This window comes from Anabrus simplex, chromosome 1 (genome assembly GCF_040414725.1).
Source record: "Anabrus simplex isolate iqAnaSimp1 chromosome 1, ASM4041472v1, whole genome shotgun sequence".
In the NCBI taxonomy this organism is placed as follows: domain Eukaryota; kingdom Metazoa; phylum Arthropoda; class Insecta; order Orthoptera; family Tettigoniidae; genus Anabrus; species Anabrus simplex.
Window position 1 is genome coordinate 1,770,496,239 of NC_090265.1, and position 20,142 is coordinate 1,770,516,380.

The following is a 20,142-nucleotide window of genomic DNA, read 5'->3' on the forward strand; positions in this document are numbered from 1 at the left end:
GCAAAAACTTATCCACTTGGAAAGGGTTAACAGAGAAGTGCCATGGCGGGAAATCGTACAAGGATAGAGTGACTGTATTGTGTTATAATGCAGATGGAAGCGAGATACTATCTCCCCTCGTCATAGAAAAGTTCGATTAGCTACGACGGTGTAAGGGCATCGGATACTTTCCGTGTAGGTACAGCCATTTAAAATGCATACAGTACAGAAATCCAATTAATAAAGCACTTGCACAGAAGAGCCAGCATAGATTTCTCCTCGTCTTCGAATCATGCTCTTTTCCTTTTGCTGCGTGAGGTTATATTTGTAAGTTATCCAAGTGCACTATTTGAATACTGCAGATGCACCTTGTTGGATACATTTTGGGAATAATTCTCTTTCCTTGGCATTTGAAAGGTGAATCAAGGTTAACTGCATGCAGTAACGGGCCTTAGAATATTTTGTGACGTGGCAAGGGTTGGCTCTTCTGAATTACGAGTTAGCGGTTAATTCTAAATCACGTAATTCGAAGTCCGATTTTTCAGTCCTAACGACTTTGAATTAACTAGGTTTTACTTTAGATTGATGCATTCTCTCCTGTGCTTTATGTTAATTGAGTACTGTCAATGGATATTATGTGACATGTTCCATTATCTGTCTGTATTCTGTTGGTTACAGAGTCTTCCTGTCGCAGGTGTTTTGACGGGTGATCTGCGGTTTTTAGTTCAAAAGAGAACAGAGAATTTACAACACAACATGATTTTATTATTTTATAAAATTCAAGAGATCACATCTCAATGCCATATTTTAACTATTCTTTTACATGTTAGTGATCAAGATTCAAATAAGACTCATTACATCAGTTTCCATTGACTTTTATTACGATGCTGCTGAACTATAGGCTGTGTACTTCTAAGATTCAAGATTTTAGCAAGACTTATTGCACTAGTGACCTTAAGCTTTTATTAGTACATCACTGAACTGTAGATTAAATACCTTTAAGATTCAATCCACTAAAGAAGACCCAAAATAGGGGTCGAAATATGTATGGTCGATAATCTAAAACCGGCATCTTCATAGATGAAGTAAATAATGTATTGAATAGGAGGACTCAAACATTTATATTGTATGATCAAGAATTTATTGTAGGAATCTCAGTCATCTTAGATTCATTTGGAATACATATTAACTGAAAAGGGTTAAGAAGGAAATTTACATATTTTTTTCCATTATAGGAACAAAATTTTCATCCAATTGTGCATCAGACAGTTTCCACTAAATACAGGTAAACTTTAAACTTAAAAACACACACACACACACAAGGGTCGAGTCGTAAGTCATGGCAACTTTTTTTTTTTCCTTGCGAACAGGAGACAACACGGAAAATCTAAGATATGCATTTGGAAATACAGGGCATGTACTTAAGCATAGTGCCTAAAGACAAATTCTGACTTCAGGAGATTCTCGTAGGAAAGTTACAAAACACAGGTCATTGGTAAACATTGTTTTATTATGGTATAGACAGTAAATACACAAGATTACATACGAAGGACATGTCTCCACTGGTTACAGACCTTCGAAATAATCACCCAAGGTTTCCACTGTGCATTGCCAACGGTGGGGCAGGCGCTGAATACCATACGCTGCATGTGTATCACTAACATGTGACAACTCTCTCCGAAAAGCTGTTATGATGTCCTCTTTGTTAGCAAATCATTGTCCACGTAATGGCTTCTTGACGTTGCTTCCCGCAGCTCTGCATGGCATTTCTGCCGTGGAGAACTGCTATTTTAATATATGATCGTTGCTCCTGCTTGGTGACTTCCATTTTGTGACGCTCTCACACACACACTGAACTTGGGGGCATGCCTAGGCCCACACCGTTGTTTACATACACCGTCTAGTGGCATCATACGCAAGTACATACCGTACGTTTCCAACTGCATATCTTAGATTTTCTGTGTTGTCTCCTGTTCGCAAGAAAAAAAATTGTTGCCATGACTTATGACTCAACCTACGTATATATAAAATAAAAGGTTTGTCTGTACACTGGTTAGAATTTAAAAAGAATGGTATTTCTGTATCGGACGTGTCCACAGTAACAAGGAAATGAACTTTTTTATTTTCCGTCATTTCAGTCTGTCTGTCTGTCTGTATGTATGTATGTATGTATGTATGTATGTATGTATGTATGTATGTACGTATGTACACGCATCACGAGAAAATGGCTGAAGAGAATTACTGCTGCGTACCAAGTATAACAGCCTGCCTGAATGTTGTTTGAGTAATCAGTCCATAGACTGGTTTGATGCAGTTTTCCATGCCACCCTATCCTGTGCTAACCTTTTCATTTCTACGTAACTACTGCTGAATATTGATAGGAAATAGCCGGGGAGTTGGATAACTTTCTTCTTTAGCATGCCATTTCTCAGGTTCATACATTTTCTGATACTGCTGGTACATAACACACTGGTTCATCATAGTATTCCAGCTATTCGATCCGTAATCTGAGGCGCTGATTGGAATGAGCAGTGTGCACACTGAACGGAATAATGGCAGAAGATAAGAGTGTTAACGGTTGTCCATGGCCTAGTCATTCCAGCTTTGGAATTTTGGACTGTTGGTTAAAAGTGAGAAAATGTGTGGTTTTTCATTTGATTGAGTATTTCATATGATAGCATTGCTTTTAATAGTGACATTCTTACTGACGTCATTGTAATGACCTATGTTGATTTCAGTTGGGAAAACAACTAAGGCAGTCTTTCTGAGGATGTAAAAAGGCAGGTAGATTCTGACTTGATTGTGACTGATGGTAGGCAAGAGGTCCTACCATTACAATGAAAATTCCCTAACCCAGTCTTCATATGAGAAAAGACGTTTAGTGACTTCCCAATCACATTTCTAGGGTAACGTTAAGAGCTATGAAATTTAATACAATCTTGCTCACAACGTGTACACTACCTAATCTATAATTCTGTATAAAATGTAGAATTCTGTAGCGAAGCAGGCTACATCAGCTAGTTAAGCCATAATTCACGGGGAAGGGAAAATTTTCCGATCTGTAAATGTTCCGCTAAAGTCAAGTTTTAGTGTAGAAAGATAGGAACATGGACAGGAACATAACAGGTTAAATACAATGACAGGCCAGCACTGGAAAATGGAGCTATAGAAAGAGGCATAAAGACAAACATGTTCCCATCTTTCTATATACATGCTGTATGTCATTTGTTTGTCCCTATACATCACTTGAATAAATTATTATTGAATATAGTTACACGTCACAAACCTTTATCCTGCATTAAGCCCAGGCCTGTTGAACTTCTGATATTACCCGTTGATATGAAGTTGCACACACCAGAATCTAATTTTCCAGTGTACTTCAAAGCTTTCTGGAAGTCATCTATAAACACACAGATGATTTTCAAATACAATCACAATATAAAACTTGTTGTAACCACAAAGTTGCACACAGGAGATGCTGTCAATTATGTACACTGCTTTATTTACAAAAAAAAACACACACACACTAATAAACTGCCATCTTGGACACAAAACATTGCTATGAAGAAGTAAAGCATGTCAACCGATTACCAACACAACAGAATCACAACATGGGTTCACACACTCGGCTAACGACTTCCACTACAAGTCTCGCTAAACAACTCAACTCCAACTACCAAGGCTGCCTCTTTATACACATTGCCTGGCCAGGTTTCTAGAACAGTGTGACACAACACGGTTTCTAGTAATTTCAAGAGTCTCCAATAGCCTATTTACAATGAAAGGAATTTTCTATACAATTCTAGTGACAAGATGCATTGTTCTGGACTATTACCGTGTGTTGCACAACATTACACTGGACTTATCCATCATTTATACAGGTAATAATAAATTATACACTTATACCACATTTATCCGAATAATACCCGCACATTTTAAAAAAAATTTGAGGCACAAAATTGGGATGTGTATTTTTTTGCGAAAATCTTGGCTTTTTTTTTTTTTTTTTTTTTTCAAAATAAGCCTACCTAAAGTTAGGGTGCGGGGATTATTCGCGTAAATACGGTAATTATGTGTTCTTACATTATAATGTTTTTGTAAACATCAAATAATTTTTAGTATTGAGAAGGTGGAACATTAATAAATTTGTATACGAATGGTCTTTTAGATATTCTTTCAATGTACATACAGCAGATGTATCGTAACATAACCTCACATACAACAGACAACTAAGACCACGATTTACTCCAAATAAAGTCCGTACATAACTACGTAAATAATAATAATAATAACAGACGTAAACAACTTCATAGCCACACCTCCCAAGTAATAATAATAATAATAATAATAATAATAATAATAATAATAATAATAATAATAATAATAATAATAAAGAGATAAAGAGGATCTGGAAGATGAAACTGGTACGAATAGTTCCTGTGATTCTGTCAGTCAACGGCCTCATTCCACACACACTTCACAAGAGTCTGCGAGAACTGGGTCTTCCACCGAACATCTACAAAATTATGCAACATTCTGTCCTCCTGTCAACATGCAACATTGTGCGATCATTCCTCTCGCAAGAATGAAGATCCCGTGATCTACAGTTTTGTATATACCTGTACATCAACGTTTGTATTATAATGTGTAAATAGTTTAATTATGTAAGGCACTTGGTGCATCCCGTGCCCCATTACTACCCATATTTCCTGTGGAGAAGTGTATGAATAATAATAATAATGGTTCATGTTTGTGGGTTACTGTAGTCACGTCCTAGTTCGTGAACCATGGGCAACGGCTGAGTGGCCTAGTAAGTGGTCCTGACAGTTGGGATACCAATTGCTATGGAATGGGAGTGGGCATCTCGGACATATTCTGAGTCGTGGCCCTCCTTGTGCTCAGGCGGCTAGGACTATACAATTCACCGGTGGTCCATAACCCGTTAGAGGAGAGATCCTCACTTGGACTACGTGCAAGTAGGGCAGCATCCTGCTTCATGAATTTACTGAGCTCAGAACACTTTAAGCAAGCCTCGGACCTATGGGAGTAATGGAGTCCCACTCCCATTTGACAGGCGAGGGACTCCTTGGAAACAACTTGGCGAACAAAATGGAATTCGATGGGGAGTTATCAATATTAATGAGGCTTATGGAAGAAAGAAGGTAGAACTGGCTGAGTCAGCAAAGAGGATGCATCTGGATGTGCTAGGAGTAAGTGATATTCGGGTAAGGGGAGATAATGAGGAAGAGACAGGAGATTATAAAGTGTACTTGACGGGTGTTAGGAAAGGAAGGGCAGAGTCTGGGGTAGGGCTCTTTATCAGGAATACCACTGCACGCAACATAGTTTCTGTTAGGCACGTAAACGAGTGAATGATATGGGTAGATTTGTCAGTGGGAGGAATTAGGACAAGAATTGTGTCCGTGTATTCACCATGTGAGGGTGCAGATGAGGATGAAATTGACAAGTTTTATGAAGCATTGAGTGACATCGTGGTCAGGGTCAACAGCAAGGATAGAATAGTGTTAATGGGCTATTTCAATGCAAGAGTCGGGAATAGAACTGAATGATACGAAAGGGTGATTGGTAAATGTGGGGAAGATATGGAAGCTAATGGGAATGGGAAGCGTTTGCTGGACTTCTGTGCTAGTATGGGTTTAGCTGTTACGAATATATTCTTCAAGCGTAAGGCTATTCACCACTACACATGGGAGGCTAGGGGTACCAGATCCATAATAGACTATATCTTAACAGACTTTGAATTCAGGAAATCTGTTAGGAATGTACGAGTTTTTCGCGGATTTTTCGATGATGCAGACCACTATCTGATCTGTAGTGAACTAAGTATCTGTAGGCCTAGGGTAGAGAAAGTGAAATCTGTCTGCGAACGAATAAGGGTAGAAAATCTCCAGGACGAAGAAATTAGACAGAAGTACATGGATATGATTAGTGAGAAGTTTCGAACAGTAGACAGTAAGCAGGTTCAGGATATAGAAAGTGAATGGGTGGCATACAGGGATGCTGTAGTAGAAACAGCAAGGGAATGCCTAGGAACAACTGTGTGTAAAGATGGGAAAAGGCGAACATCTTGGGGGAATGATGAAGTGAGAGCAGCCTGTAAACGTAAAAAGAAGGCTTATCAGAAATGGCTCCAAACAAGGGCCGAGGCAGACAGGGATTTGTACGTAGATGAAACAAACAGAGCGAAACAAATAGTTGTTGAATCCAAAAAGAAGTCATGGGAAGAATTTGGTAACAACCTGGAAAGGCTAGGTCAAGCAGCAGGGAAACCTTTCTGGACAGTAATAAAGAATCTTAGGAAGGGAGGGAAAAAGGAAAAGAACAGTGTTTTGAGTAATTCAGGTGAACTCATAATAGATCCCAGGGAATCACTGGAGAGGTGGAGGGAATATTTTGAACATCTTCTCAATGTAAAAGGAAATCATCCTGGTGGTGTTGCAAACAGCCAAGCTGAAGGGGAGGAGGAAAATTATGTTGGTGAAATTATGCTTGAGGAAGTGGAAAGGATAGTAAATAAACTCCATTGTCATAAAGCAGCAGGAATAGATGAAATTAGACCTGAAATGATGAAGTATAGTGGGAAGGCAGGGATGAAATGGCTTCATAGAGTAGTAAAATTAGCGTGGAGTGTTGGTAAGGTACCTTCAGATTGGACAAAAGCAGTAATTGCACCTATCTATAAGCAAGGGTACAGGAAGGATTGCATCAACTATCGAGGTATCTCATTGATTAGTATACCAGGCAAATTATTCACTGGCATCTTGGAAGGGAGGGAGCGATCTGTCGTTGAGGGGAAGTTGGATGAAAACCAGTGTAGTTTCAGACCACAGAGAGGCTGTCAGGATCAGATTTTCAGTATGCACCAGGTAATTGAAAAATGCTACGAGAGGTATAGGCAGTTGTGTTTATGTTTTGTAGATCTGGAGAAAGCATATGACAGGATACCGAGGGAAACGATGTTCGCCATACTGGGGGACTATGGAATTAAAGGCAGATTATTAAAATCAATCAAAGGCATTTATGTTAACAATTGGGCTTCAGTGAGAATTGATGGTAGAATGAGTTCCTGGTTCAGGGTACTTACAGGAGTTAGACAAGGCTGTAATCTTTCACCTTTGCTGTTCGTAGTTTACATGGATCATCTGCTGAAAGGTATAAAATGGCAGGGAGGGATTCACTTAGGTGGAAATGTAGTAAGCAGTTTGGCCTAAGCTGACGACTTGGTTTTAATGGCAGACTGTGCCGAAAGCCTGCAGTCTAATATCTTGGAACTTGAAAAGAGGTGCAATGAGTATGGTATGAAAATTAGCCTCTCGAAGACTAAATTGACGTCTGTAGGTAAGAAACTCAACAGAACTGAATGTCAGATTGGTGATACAAAGCTAGAACAGGTCGATAATTTCAAGTATTTAGGTTGTGTGTTCTCCCAGGATGGTAATATAGTAAGTGAGATTGAATCAAGGTGTAGTAAAGCTAATGCAGTGAGCTCACAGTTGCGATCAGCAGTATTCTGTAAGAAGGAAGTCAGCTCCCAGACGAAACTATCTTTACATCGGTCTGTTTTCAGACCAACTTTGCTTTACGGGAGCAAAAGCTGGGTGGACTCAGGATATCTTATTCATAAGTTAGAAGTAACAGATATGAAAGTAGCAAGAATGATTGTTGGTACAAACAGGTGGGAACAATGGCAGGAGGGTACTCGGAATGAGGAGATAAAGGCTAATTTAGGAATGAACTCGATGGATGAAGCTGTACGCATAAACCGGCTTCTGTGGTGGGGTCATGTGAGGCGAATGGAGGAGGATAGGTTACCTAGGAGAATAATGGACTCTGTTATGGAGGGTAAGAGAAGTAGAGGGAGACCAAGACGACGATGGTTAGACTCGGTTTCTAACGACATAAAGATAAGAGGTATAGAACTAAATGAGGCCACAACACTAGTTGCAAATCGAGGATTGTGGCGACGTTCAGTAAATTCTCAGAGGCTTGCAGACTGAACGCTGAAAGGCATAACAGTCTATAATGATAATGTATGTATGTATGTATGTATGTATGTATGTATGTACAGTAAAACCTCGTTAATTCGAAGTCGTTGGGACTAAAAAATCGGACTTCGAATTAACCGCCAATTCGCAATTCTGAAGTACCAACCCTTGCCGCGTTATGAAATATTCTAAGGCCCGTTACTGCATGCAGTTAACCTTGATTCACAGTTTATACCTTTCAAATGCCATGAAAAAAGAAATATTTCCAAAATTTATCCAAAAATGCGCATTTACAGTATTCAAATAATGCACTTGCATATCTCACTGGCATATATAACCTCACGCAACGAAAGAAAAAAAAAAGCACGATTCAAAGACGAGGAGAAATCTATGCTGGCTCCTATCTGCAAGTGCTTTATTCATTGGAGTACTATACTGTATGCATTTTAGATGCCTTGTATTTACACAGAAAGTACCCGATGCCCTAAAAATCAAACTTTCCTATGACTCTATCCTTTTACGATTTCCCGCCACGATACTTCTCTCATACTTAAGAAATGTAAACACTTGCCGCGTCACAAAGTATTCTAAGACCCATTAATACATGCAATCACCTCGATTCACAGTTTAAACCTTTCCAATGCCATGGAAAAACTATTTCCGAAATGTATCCAACAAGGTGCATTTACAATGTTCAAATAATGCACTTGGATAAATCAGTGACGAACATAACCTCACGCAACGAAAGAGAATAAAATCACACAATTCAAAGACGAGGATAAATTATGCTGGTTCCCCTGTGCAAATGCATTATTTTTTGGATATCTGTACTGTTTGCATTTTTAGATGCTTTGTAGTGGGATGGAAAGAGCCCGACACCCTTAAAACATTGTAGCCTATTGAACTTTTCTATGACGAGGGGATAAAGTTTCTCGGATCCATGTGCATTGCAATTGCAACGCATTACAATGACCCCCATCCCCGACACTTGTACGTTTCCCAGGCTGGCACTTTGTCCTTTAAAACCATAAGACCGTTTGGGCTCGCATTAAAATAAAGCAATGCAGTTTCATCGGCAATGACAGTATTGTTCGGTGCCCACGAATTTATTATATGACCCACGCTTTTTCGTCAACGGTCGGCATCGCCAGTGTTTGCGCATTCTGTTTTCCCGCATACTGCCTGTTGCGTGATATTACGGCGTTCCTTAAAAGGTTGAATACAAAAGAATTCCGATTTCATTCAACTTGACAATCATGAAGCGCACTGTAGACCCACCGAAGTGAGTGTAAGTGTGGAAAGCTACCCCTCCTCTTCCGGAACACGCATTCTATTATGACGCGGATAAATTTCGAGTTGAAATTACTCTGTAACATACTATTGTTTTAAAATGTAAAGGCAGTTTCAAATTAAAAGTCTGAATTTCGGTAATGGGGCCGACATTGTACTTCGAATTACGAATTATCCGTATTTCGAATTAAACAATTTAAATAACATGCAAAACTGTATCTCATGTTTCCGGGAACGAGAGCTATTTCGAATTACGTGGGATTTTGAATTAACCGATTTCGAATTATTGAGGTTCTACTGTATGTATGTATGTATGTATGTATGTATGTAATAATAATAATAATAATAATAATAATAATAATAATAATAATAATAATAATAATAATCAAGCTTGATAACCCACGGATTAGAGAATTGTTTCCTAGTTATACTAGTCCATTACACTTGCATCAAACGTACATTCAAAACATTTTTATATACTCATCACAAAAAAGTTAAGCATATACCAGATTCTGTTGTGATGAGGTAGAACTGACATTTATTTCATTTATTTATTTACTTATTTGTGTGTTTATAAAGTGGCAAAGTTAGGGCTCTTGGCCCTCTCTTACCCTTAAACACATACAAATTTTAGATTTTTCTGCAATGATTTAAAATATCTTTGTAATTAATTATATTTAATGAGATAAAAACAAGTAAATCATATAAGGAGTAAATATAGTACAATTCATTATTATCATTATCATCATCATCATTTTCCAGCTCCAGTTTCTGGGTGTGGGCTCAGAGGGCCAGCGCCTCAACCGTCTGAGCCACTCCTCTCGGCACTGAAAGAAGGAACCGTGGCCTTATTTAAGTTAAAGCACCAGCATTTGCCTTGTGGGAAAATGGGGAATCCATGGTAAACAGTCTTCCTAGTTGCTAACACTGGACTTCAAACTCACTATCTCCCAAATGCAAGCCAACTCGCTTAGTAATGACAATCCGTATTGAATGAACTGAAGTGTACCCTGCACAACCCAACGGCTGAAAGAACAAAATAAAACATTGATTTATTTATTTATTTATTCATTCAAACAACATTATCTACCTGAAGTGAACTTCGATTTCACATCCACGGGAGTTTTCTTCAAAATAGTAATCTTCAGAGCTGTAAGCCACGACTGAAGACGATCCTTGAGAACCTGAAGATAAAGATGGCCTCCAAGCAACACTTCTTGAGACATGACAGTGTCCACCGATTCCACACGGCACTTGCCTTGTACAAAGGAGTACAGCTTCTGCACCATCATCACAAGCAAGTTGAATTTCTCAGATGAATTATCCAAATGGATCAACACACATCGTCTGAAAACAGGAGACTCAATCAATTACAGAACAATGAAATAAGGAACTAGACACAAATAACGAACTATAAAATACAAAAAAGAAGATGAGTAGAGGATATACACTACACTGGAGTGGAGGAGGTGAGGCAAAGAATGGAGTAGGGGTGACTAAACACATTGAGGTCGGAGACTGTACGCCATACGGCCTGTGTCATTTATTGTGGAGAACAAAGCCACCATGGCATACGGTCTCTGGTTTACATCGTTGTTACTGCAAAGCAAACATACTAAGCGTATTAATCGGCACTGTAATATAAGCAAAGATTTGATTCATATAGTTCAAAGTAATAAACTTCATGGTTAGGTTCCGTACTGAGTTAAGACTATACTTAAAGTAGATACAAATTTATTAATGTTCCACCTTCTCAATACTAAAAATAATTTGATGTTTACAAACTGTTTACGAAAACATCAAATGATTTTTAGTATTGAGAAGGTGGAACATTAATAAATTTGTATCTACTTTAAGTATATTCATATAGTTCTGGAAAAAATATAGATGGCAGCAAACTATAGCTCTTCTTCCTCTTAAAATGTGTCAGAGCTGTGTCAACTCGACAGCAGTTTGCACATAATGGCAGCCGAGCACGAATATAGACTGAACGACTGTGATTTATACCAAATGAACAGACCTAACAGATATCTTGTAATAGACCTAATAAATCACACATAATATTTATGTACTAATTATTACATAAATATTACCCTTGTACAAACAATTCTGAAGAGCCAAAAAATCAAATAAACCCAATATAAGACATATTTAATTAAGCGTATACAGTGAACTTAAAAATAAAAAAATCTACTAAATTCAATCCACTATATCCATGGTAATGGATCTATTAACTGTATTGCGGCTTTTACAGATATGAAGTATAATGTATGAACTCAAATATAGTGCAATGAAAAGTTACCTAAGTTCAAAATTAGTATTTATTTAAAAATTCCAAAATTAGTAAACAGTGGCTAGTCCGAGGATTAAATGATCTGAAAGTGAGCAAGACCTCAATGTGTTAACAAAACCCTGGATGAAAATGAGGATAAGGTAGACTATGTTAGTGATAGAATAATCACAGTACAACTGAGGACAGAAGGAGTGAAAGACTTCATCCAACACTTCTCACACGCCTAGTGACAACACATTCTGTGAAAAAGTGGGCTTGGTTTCGGTCCTTGCTTTGGAAGGGATATACATGTGGAGCGGAAAGTATAACAATCTGGCACAGTCAGCAAGAGCTGTCATGCAGGACTCTACCTTGGACTCCATTTTTTTTTGTTTTTTTTTTTTGTTTGAAAGATCGTTTTTAAAAAATTATCAACTTGACAATGTGCCTTTGCTGGCAAGACCTAGTGTTTACAGTGCACTATATTTTCTGGTATGGGCTACAACTAATTTGTTATTTTCATTGACCTATCTCAGTTTAACGGGTTCTGACAACATGAAAGTGACTGAGGTATGAGCAATGCTAGTAATCCCATTCCTTATGCAGCCAGTCCCTATTATGAATGGTGTGAAAATGTCGCTCATAGGGCAGGTTGGTGTGTGCAGAATTTGATTTTAATTTAATTGTTTATGATTTGAGTATACCGGTAATATTATTGATTTGTCTTCATGAAGAATAAAAGACATATTTCCTTAATGAACATGTTTTGACCACCTAATCAATACAATATTTTATTTTTTACTAGGACTAATTTTGGCTGATGTAAACGGCCATCTTCAGCTATTCATAGCAAGATAGTTTAAAAGAAGGACATAGTGTCATCAAAATTGAAAGTCTTAATTACAGAACGTTGAAGAGAACAGAATCTTAAAAAGCCATGACCACAAACATAGTTGCAAAAACACACATATGTACACAAATAAAATAAACAGTATGGTCCATATACAAGAATTTTTTTATCCTGACGAACAGTTGTTAATTCAAAATGACATTAATCTATCATTGTCCATTGATGCTCCTAAAAAGAGTATGTTGTGAACATGCATATAAGAAGGTGAGGCGTTATAAGGACATTCCAGGAATCATTAATGAACAAGGGAGTGTGTATGCAAGGATCTTCAAAAGGCAGAGAAGTATTCAGTCTGCAGTATGTAAAAATTGTTGGTTACAAGGATAATGTCCCGATAGAGGAGGTGACTAATGCTAAAGTATTCAAATTTACCTATGATAACAATGACATTTACAATAAGATACAAAAGTTGAAAACTAGAAACGCAGCTGGAATTGATAAGATTTCAGGGGATATACTAAAGACAATGGGGAGTAGAGTTGCTCACGTCCATAGGTTTTAACCTAAAATTACCCTACACGTGCTCTGTGGGTGGTGCTAAGCGAGCAACAGCAATCAGGCTGCCAGACTATCCTAGCAATCTCGTGGCTATTTTACATGAAAATGAAAAAGAACCAACAGGCAAAGACTTTCGGGCCTCACTTAAAGTCCTTCATCTAAATATAGAAGGCATAAGTAAATCCAAATGCCAATACTTGTCAAGAATCCTACGAGATGGAAAAATCGATGTGGTTGCCATTCAGGAAAAACATGCTGCGGATGAACACAAATTACAAACGAGAGGGCTAATATCGGGATATGATATTGTAGGTGCAACATATCACCATGCATATGGTACAGCTACGTATGTCCGTAGTACTAATGAAAATGCCTCATTGCTCGCAGCTAACTCAAAAGATGACATATATACCATTTGTCATCAAAGTTGGAGATATCACCATCATAAACATCTACAAGCCTCCACCTTCACCATGGCCCTCCCAGATGATTCAGGTAGAGGACCATCCAGCCATCTATGTGGGTGACTTCAACAGTCACCATTTATGAACTGGGCCGAGGAACATAATATTCATCTTGTATTTGATGCAAAAGATAGAGGAACATTTAGATCTGCTGCATGGAAACAGGAAAACAACCCAGACCTATGTTTTCTTTCCAGTGATCAGAATAATCAACCTCTGCTCACATCACGGAAAGTACTTCAAGATTTCCCACATAGTCAACATCGCCCTGTACGTCTTGAGGTTGGAATGCAAATACAACTGGTACTTCTTATCCTCGTCCACGATGGAACTTCAGGAAATCTGACTGGAAAGCGTTCTCGTGTGACCTTGATAAATATGTTAGATGGATACCACCAACAAGTAAACAATTATGAGAGATTCTGGGGGCTGTAATTGCCACAGCAAAAATATTCATTCCTAGAGTCTATAGGAAGGAATATATTCCTGACTGGACTGATGCAACTGAAAAGTTATACCAAGAATTCCTTGCCAGTGGTGAACAAGAAATCGGGGATGAACTGCTTCATAATCTAGATAATGCCCGAAGAGAAAGGTGGACTGAAACTGTAACATCTATGAATTTCAGAGAATCGAGCAGAAATGCATGGTCATTGTTACGGAAGCTTGGTGGGGTCACTCCCATCTTTCGTAAAAGTTCTGCAGTCACTCCAAACAAAATTGCAGCTCATATAGTTGATTTGTCTAGAATACCAAAAAGCAGAAATAATACAAGAAACATCAAAAAACAATTAACAAGTCTTAAGTCCACAAGCCCCCCTGATACGGAATATACGAGACCATTTAGTGTGCAAGATATTGAGGCAGATTTAAAAGGCTTAAAAACTGGTAAAGCACCGGGATTTGATGGGATTCATCCTGAGTTTCTAATTAATTATGGAGCAAATACGAAATTATGGTTATCTAGGTTTCTAACCTACATTCTTAAAACAGGTAATCTACCTTGCTTATTTAAAATGAGTAAGATAAATTGCAATCCTAAAGCCAGGAAAGCCTAATGATGCACCAGAGAGCTATAGACCAATAGCATTGCTTAGTGTATGCTATAAATTACTTGCTACAAAAGTGTTTGAAATGATCCCTATTGAACAAGCAGGACTGTGCTGACCAAGACTTGTCACTAACTACCTTCATTGAAGCAGGATTCCAGCAAAGACTTCAGTAGCATTTATTGACTTAAAGGCAGCTTACGACACAGAATGGAGAGAAGGTGTAATCAGCAAACTCCTTAAAGTGATTCCATGTATGAGCCTGGCTCATCTTACAAATAACATGTTGAGTGACAGAACATTTCGTGTAGTCATGGGGGATGAAATCAGTAAACCCAGCAAACTAAACAATGGACTCCTGCAAGGTTCAGTGCTTGCCCCACTCTTGTTCAGTTTATATATTTCAGATATACCCTCCACAAGATCCAAGAAATCTGGGTATGCAGATAACTGGGCTCTTACCACTAAAGACCTATGCTTCAAGCAGACAGAAGAAATATTGACAAAAGATCTCTCTGTTTTAGGAAAATACTTTCGAAAATGGAGACTCCAACCAAGTATGAGTAAAACAGAAGTTTCTTGTTTTCATCTGAACAACCGAATGGCTTCAAGGGACCTCAAAGTATACTTCGATAACTCTCTCCTCCGCCATAATAGACACCCCAGATATCTAGGTATTGCACTCAACAGAACACTGTCATTCCAAGAACATCTCAGAAAGAAAATGGGTTGGGATATAGTACCACACCTGAAGTACTTATTTGATTATTGTTTGCATGAAGGAGCTATACCAAATGAATGGAGAGTTGCTATAGTAGCCCCTGTGAATAAAGGAAAAGGTGATAGACATAAAGTTGAAAATTACAGGTCAGTTAGTTTGACATGTGTTGCATGTAAGCTTTGGGAAGGCATTCTTTCTGATTATATTAAACAAGTTTGCAAAATTAATAACTGGTTAGATCGAAGGCAGTTTGGGTTTATGAAAGGTTATTCCACTGAAGCTCAACTTGTAGGTTTCCAGCAAGATATAGCAGATATCTTGGATTCAGGAGATCAAATGAGCTGTACTGCGATTGACCTATCTAAGGCATTTGATAGGGTAGATCAGGGCCTCTCAAACGCCCAAAATCTCATGCGTGCAAATCGAGGCGCAAGAGCTCCATGCAATGTGCATCGGTCCTGCTCGGCTCGGACCAACGCTTCGTCTCTGGGCTACTCGGCTAAGCTCGGCTCAACTCCGCTCGGATTTGGAGCGCTATGGAGCAAGTGAGGAAGAGGGCGACGGGGAGCGAGCGAGACAGACGTGAGCAAAGAGAGAGACAGCGCTATTGCTCCAAATCGAGGAGTGGGGGTCTGCACTCTGGTCAACCAAGCGAAGTCGTCTTTGGCACCGTGCACAGTGCATGCACCCTGAGAGGCACTGGGGTAGATCATGGGAGACTACTGTCAAAAATGAATGCAACTGGACTAGACAAAAGAGTGACTGAATGGGTGGCTATATTTCTAGAAAATAGAACTCAGAGACTTAGAGTAGGTGAAGCTTTATCTGACCCTGTAATAATTAAGAGGGGATATCCTCAAGGCAGTTTTATTGGACCTTTATTTTTTCTTATATATACAAATGATAGGAGTAAAGAAGTGGAATCAGAGATAAGGCTTTTTGCGGATGATGTTATTCTGTATAGAGTACAATATTGTGAGCAACTGCAAAATGGCCTCGATAATGTTGTGAGATGGACACCAGGCAATGGCATGGTGATAAACGGGGTTAAAAGTTGGGTTGTGAGTTTCACAAACAGGAAAAGTCCTCTCAGTTTTAATTACTGCGTTGATGGGGTGAAAGTTCCTTATGGGGATCACTGTTAAGTACCTAGGTGTTAATATAAGGAACGATCGCCGTTGGGGTAATCAAATAAATGGGATTGTAAATCAAAGGTACAGATCTCGGCACAAGGGTATGAGGGTATTAGGGGTTGTACAGTAAAATACCAGTATAACAAAATTTTGGGGACCTCTGAAATTAATTTGTTATACTGAAATTTTGTTATACTGAAATAAGTCAGTTCGTAAGAACTCACCTAGTATCATATCCATTAGTTATGGCTGTTTTTAGGGGCGGAACTACGAGGTCATCTGCCCTGTTATATCAGCTGCAGGATCTATATAACTTCAAAATACCATTATAATAATAAGAGTTACAGTACTGACAGATGTTTTCAGAAAATCTATTTTTACATTGTACCAGCAAGTCTACACACACTGTTCCAGAACATCATTTTTTGAAAAAGTCTGTGATTTTCTTCTGAACAGATCCAGACACAAAAGCTCGTTCCAAATAGTCACCAACCACTGCACATGAATTTAAAACAGATTCTGGCACATCACTTCGTGACACGAGAAAATCTTGAAGGCTACGTGCCATGTTCGTTGCCTGCTGAAGAGTCAAGCTCTGTCGATCACAATCATTTTGGGGGTTGTCTTCCTCTTCCTCCTCATCGCATGGATCTCTATCATTCATAATGTCCTCCACAATTTCCTCATTTGTGATTTCTTTGTGGACTATTACATCACTATCTACATTGATGTAGTCGGTAAGACTTACTGTAGATGGCACATCCAATGTTGTACACAAACGCTTCCAATTCTCCTCGGTTTCCACATCATCCAACATTTCACTTTCTGCGACGTCTTCTGTAAAAACCACTCCAGCTTTTCTAAAGCAGTTTGTGATGATGTCTGCATTCAGGGATTTCCATGCAGCATTAAACATCTGCACTGCTTCCAATATATTGATGTTAATGGCTCTATTCGTGGCAACGTTGCACAGCATTCGACGGACTACACGAGCTCGGTAATGCCGCTTTACTGCATGAATTATACCCTGATCCAGCGGCTGCAGAATTGAAGTTGTATTTGAAGGCAAAAATAAAACTTTTACATGCTCCAAATGGCGAGGCACACAATTACGAGAAGAGCAATTGTCCAATAATAGAAGAATTCTCCTCTTTTCGGCCTTCATCCGACGTTCCAAGTCCAACAACCACTCTTTGAATAGCACAGATGTCATCAATGCCTTAGACTTGTGCCTGTATTCACAGGGCAGATGTTGCACCCCCTTGAAGCACCTTGGCTTCCCAAATTTCCCAATTATGAGAGGCTTCAGTTTGTCCGTCCCTGTGGAATTGGTGCACAAAAGAGCCGTGATACGTTCTTTTGAACGTTTGCCCCCAAAACACTTATTTCCCTTAAAATCAAGGGTTTTGTTCGGCATTAGTTTATAAAATAAAGCAGTTTCGTCTGCATTACAAATGTCTGCCGGCGAATATTCTTTCAAGGCATCCTTTAGAGTCTCCAGCCGCCATGAAGACGCAACTTCCTTCGGGGCATCGTTAGCTTCACCATTTATAATTTTGTGGGATATACCATATCTCTCCCGGAACCTATGAAGCCAACCAGCACTACCCATAAACTCAGGTGACCCAAGCGAACGTGCGAAAGATCGCGCACGGTCACATAACAGTGGGCCATTTATTGGAATGTTTTTACTCCGCATTTCCACAAACCACGTATAGACGGCTTGGTCCACCTCCTTGTAGTCGGCTGTCCTGATCTTCTTACGCTGTGGACCTAGGGCATCAGCATCAATGTTTTCCTCTATCTTACTTTTCTGTTTTAAAAACGTAGAAAGTGTTGACGGGCTAATGCCATACTTCTTCGCTACATCTCCTTTCTTTCCGCCTTTCTCTACTTCCGCAAGTATTTTACGTTTTTCACTCAACGAAAACTGCTGTCGCTTCTGCTTATCCATTTGCGATGATATGTACGGTACTTATTTATTTACATGTAAATAACTTAATGTTATTATTTCAATCTTATTTATTTAACGAAATGCACACGAATTTTGCAAGTTTAATGATATAACCTTAACAGCAAGAAGAAGTAGTTCTCCAAGAGGGAAAGAGAAAACAAGCAGAAATCAGCCTGGATTTTTATTCATCTGATTGACCGCAGCTGGACCGGTCCAAATAATGACATGAGAAGTCAAAGAGAATGTGAGAAGTGCTTTGAATAGGTTTTGCAAATTAAATACGAAGAAGAAACATGCAATGCATCCGTCACGTTCATTGGTGGATTACAAACATCGCGATCCTACTCAGCCAATAGTGTGACGTCTTACATTGGTTGATGGGCTAAGCCTACTGGTTGCGCAAAGCGTAGCGTTCATTGGTGGATTGCAAACTTGGCGCTCCTACTCAGCTAATAGAGTGACGTCTTACATTGGATGACGGGCGAAGCATATTTATTTATTTAATAGCGTACAAATGTGCATTAAAAGAAAAAATACATTAATAGCATATTCTAGTGAAGATTTTGTTCTCTTGTTGCACTTGCTGAAATGATAGCGATCGCAATGTTTATCACACAATATAGGGACGGTTCATGAAAGTCTGATCGCCGGCATAGACTATGGTGAAACTCATGTACCGCCAGCCTATTCAAAGCACTTCTCACGTCATTATTTGGACCGGTCCATCTGCGGTCAATCATAGCATCAGCTGAATAAAAATCCAGGCTGATTTCTGCTTGTTTTCTCTTTCTCTCTTGGAGAACTACTACTCGCTGCGTATGTGAAAGCTGCATTCTCAAATCTTCTCGTAAAAAAGTTTCTTTGGATAATTCATACCCAAGTCGTGATGGTGACATCATGGAGATGCCCAGTATTCGTTTCCGAAATCGGGCCTTTACATTTTCAATAGTTCGAAGGTCGGACACCGTTAGTCTTTCCCAAATAAGTTCCATACCATATGTGAGAACTGGGCGAAGCGTATTGGTTACACAAAATACGCCTTCTCGATCGCGTACGGTGCATGTATGGAAAATGGCGATCATATCGTCTGAATAACGAAATAATGTAACAAGAAAAACGTTGGTCATAAAACAGGATGAATTTTGGTTTTATTTTGAGAAAATATGGTCAAACTGGTAATGAAAAGAGCTCAATTTTAATTCGTTAAACTGAAACTACGAAATTCATTAAAATGAAATATTTTAACATGCAACAAATAGGGAAAAAGGAAGGGTAATAATAATAATAATAACTTAAATGTTTCCACCTTTTCAATACAATATATTCACAAAATTACAAAATTATACGGTACTAGTTTCGACCCATCTAGGGGTCATCATCAGCCGTATTGGAGCAAAGATCATTTGTGGCGAAATCCTAAGACAATATTCAAAAAGGAAGGGACCAAAAAAATTATTCGTTATTCTGAAAATTTCGTTATACTGGTGTTCGTTACAGCGGAATTCTACTGTAGTAAGGATGTAAAGGAGAGAGCATGTAAGTCTCTGGTAAGATCCCAAATAGAGTATGGTTCCAGTGTATGGGGCCGTCACCAGGATTACTTGATTCAAGAACTGGAAGGGGAAAAAAAAAAATCCAAAGAAAAGCAGCTTGATTTGTTCTGGGTGATTTCCGACAAAAGAGAAGCATTACAAAAATGTTGCAAAGTTTGGGCTGGGAAAACTTGGGAGAAAGGACACGAGATGCTCGACAAAGTGGTATGTCATATACCGTATTTCACGGCATAATCGTCGCACTTTTTATACCAAAATTTTCGAACAAAATTGTAGGGTGCGACCATTATACGATGAATATTTAATACCAGTA

The 20,142-nt window shown here is 38.8% G+C and overlaps 1 protein-coding gene across 2 annotated transcripts in view; it reads right to left on the reverse strand.

Annotated features, from left to right (window-relative positions):
• Polr1B (RNA polymerase I subunit Rpl135) overlaps positions 1–20,142 on the reverse strand; it is a 197,328-nt gene that overhangs the window by 109,118 nt on the left and 68,068 nt on the right. For both annotated transcript variants that reach the window (XM_068225688.1, XM_068225689.1), the window contains 2 exons: positions 10,366–10,622; positions 3,266–3,379 (listed from right to left, as the gene is read on the reverse strand). In XM_068225688.1, the coding sequence (XP_068081789.1) occupies positions 3,266–3,379; positions 10,366–10,622 (371 nt within the window). The remainder of the gene's footprint in view (positions 1–3,265; positions 3,380–10,365; positions 10,623–20,142) is intronic.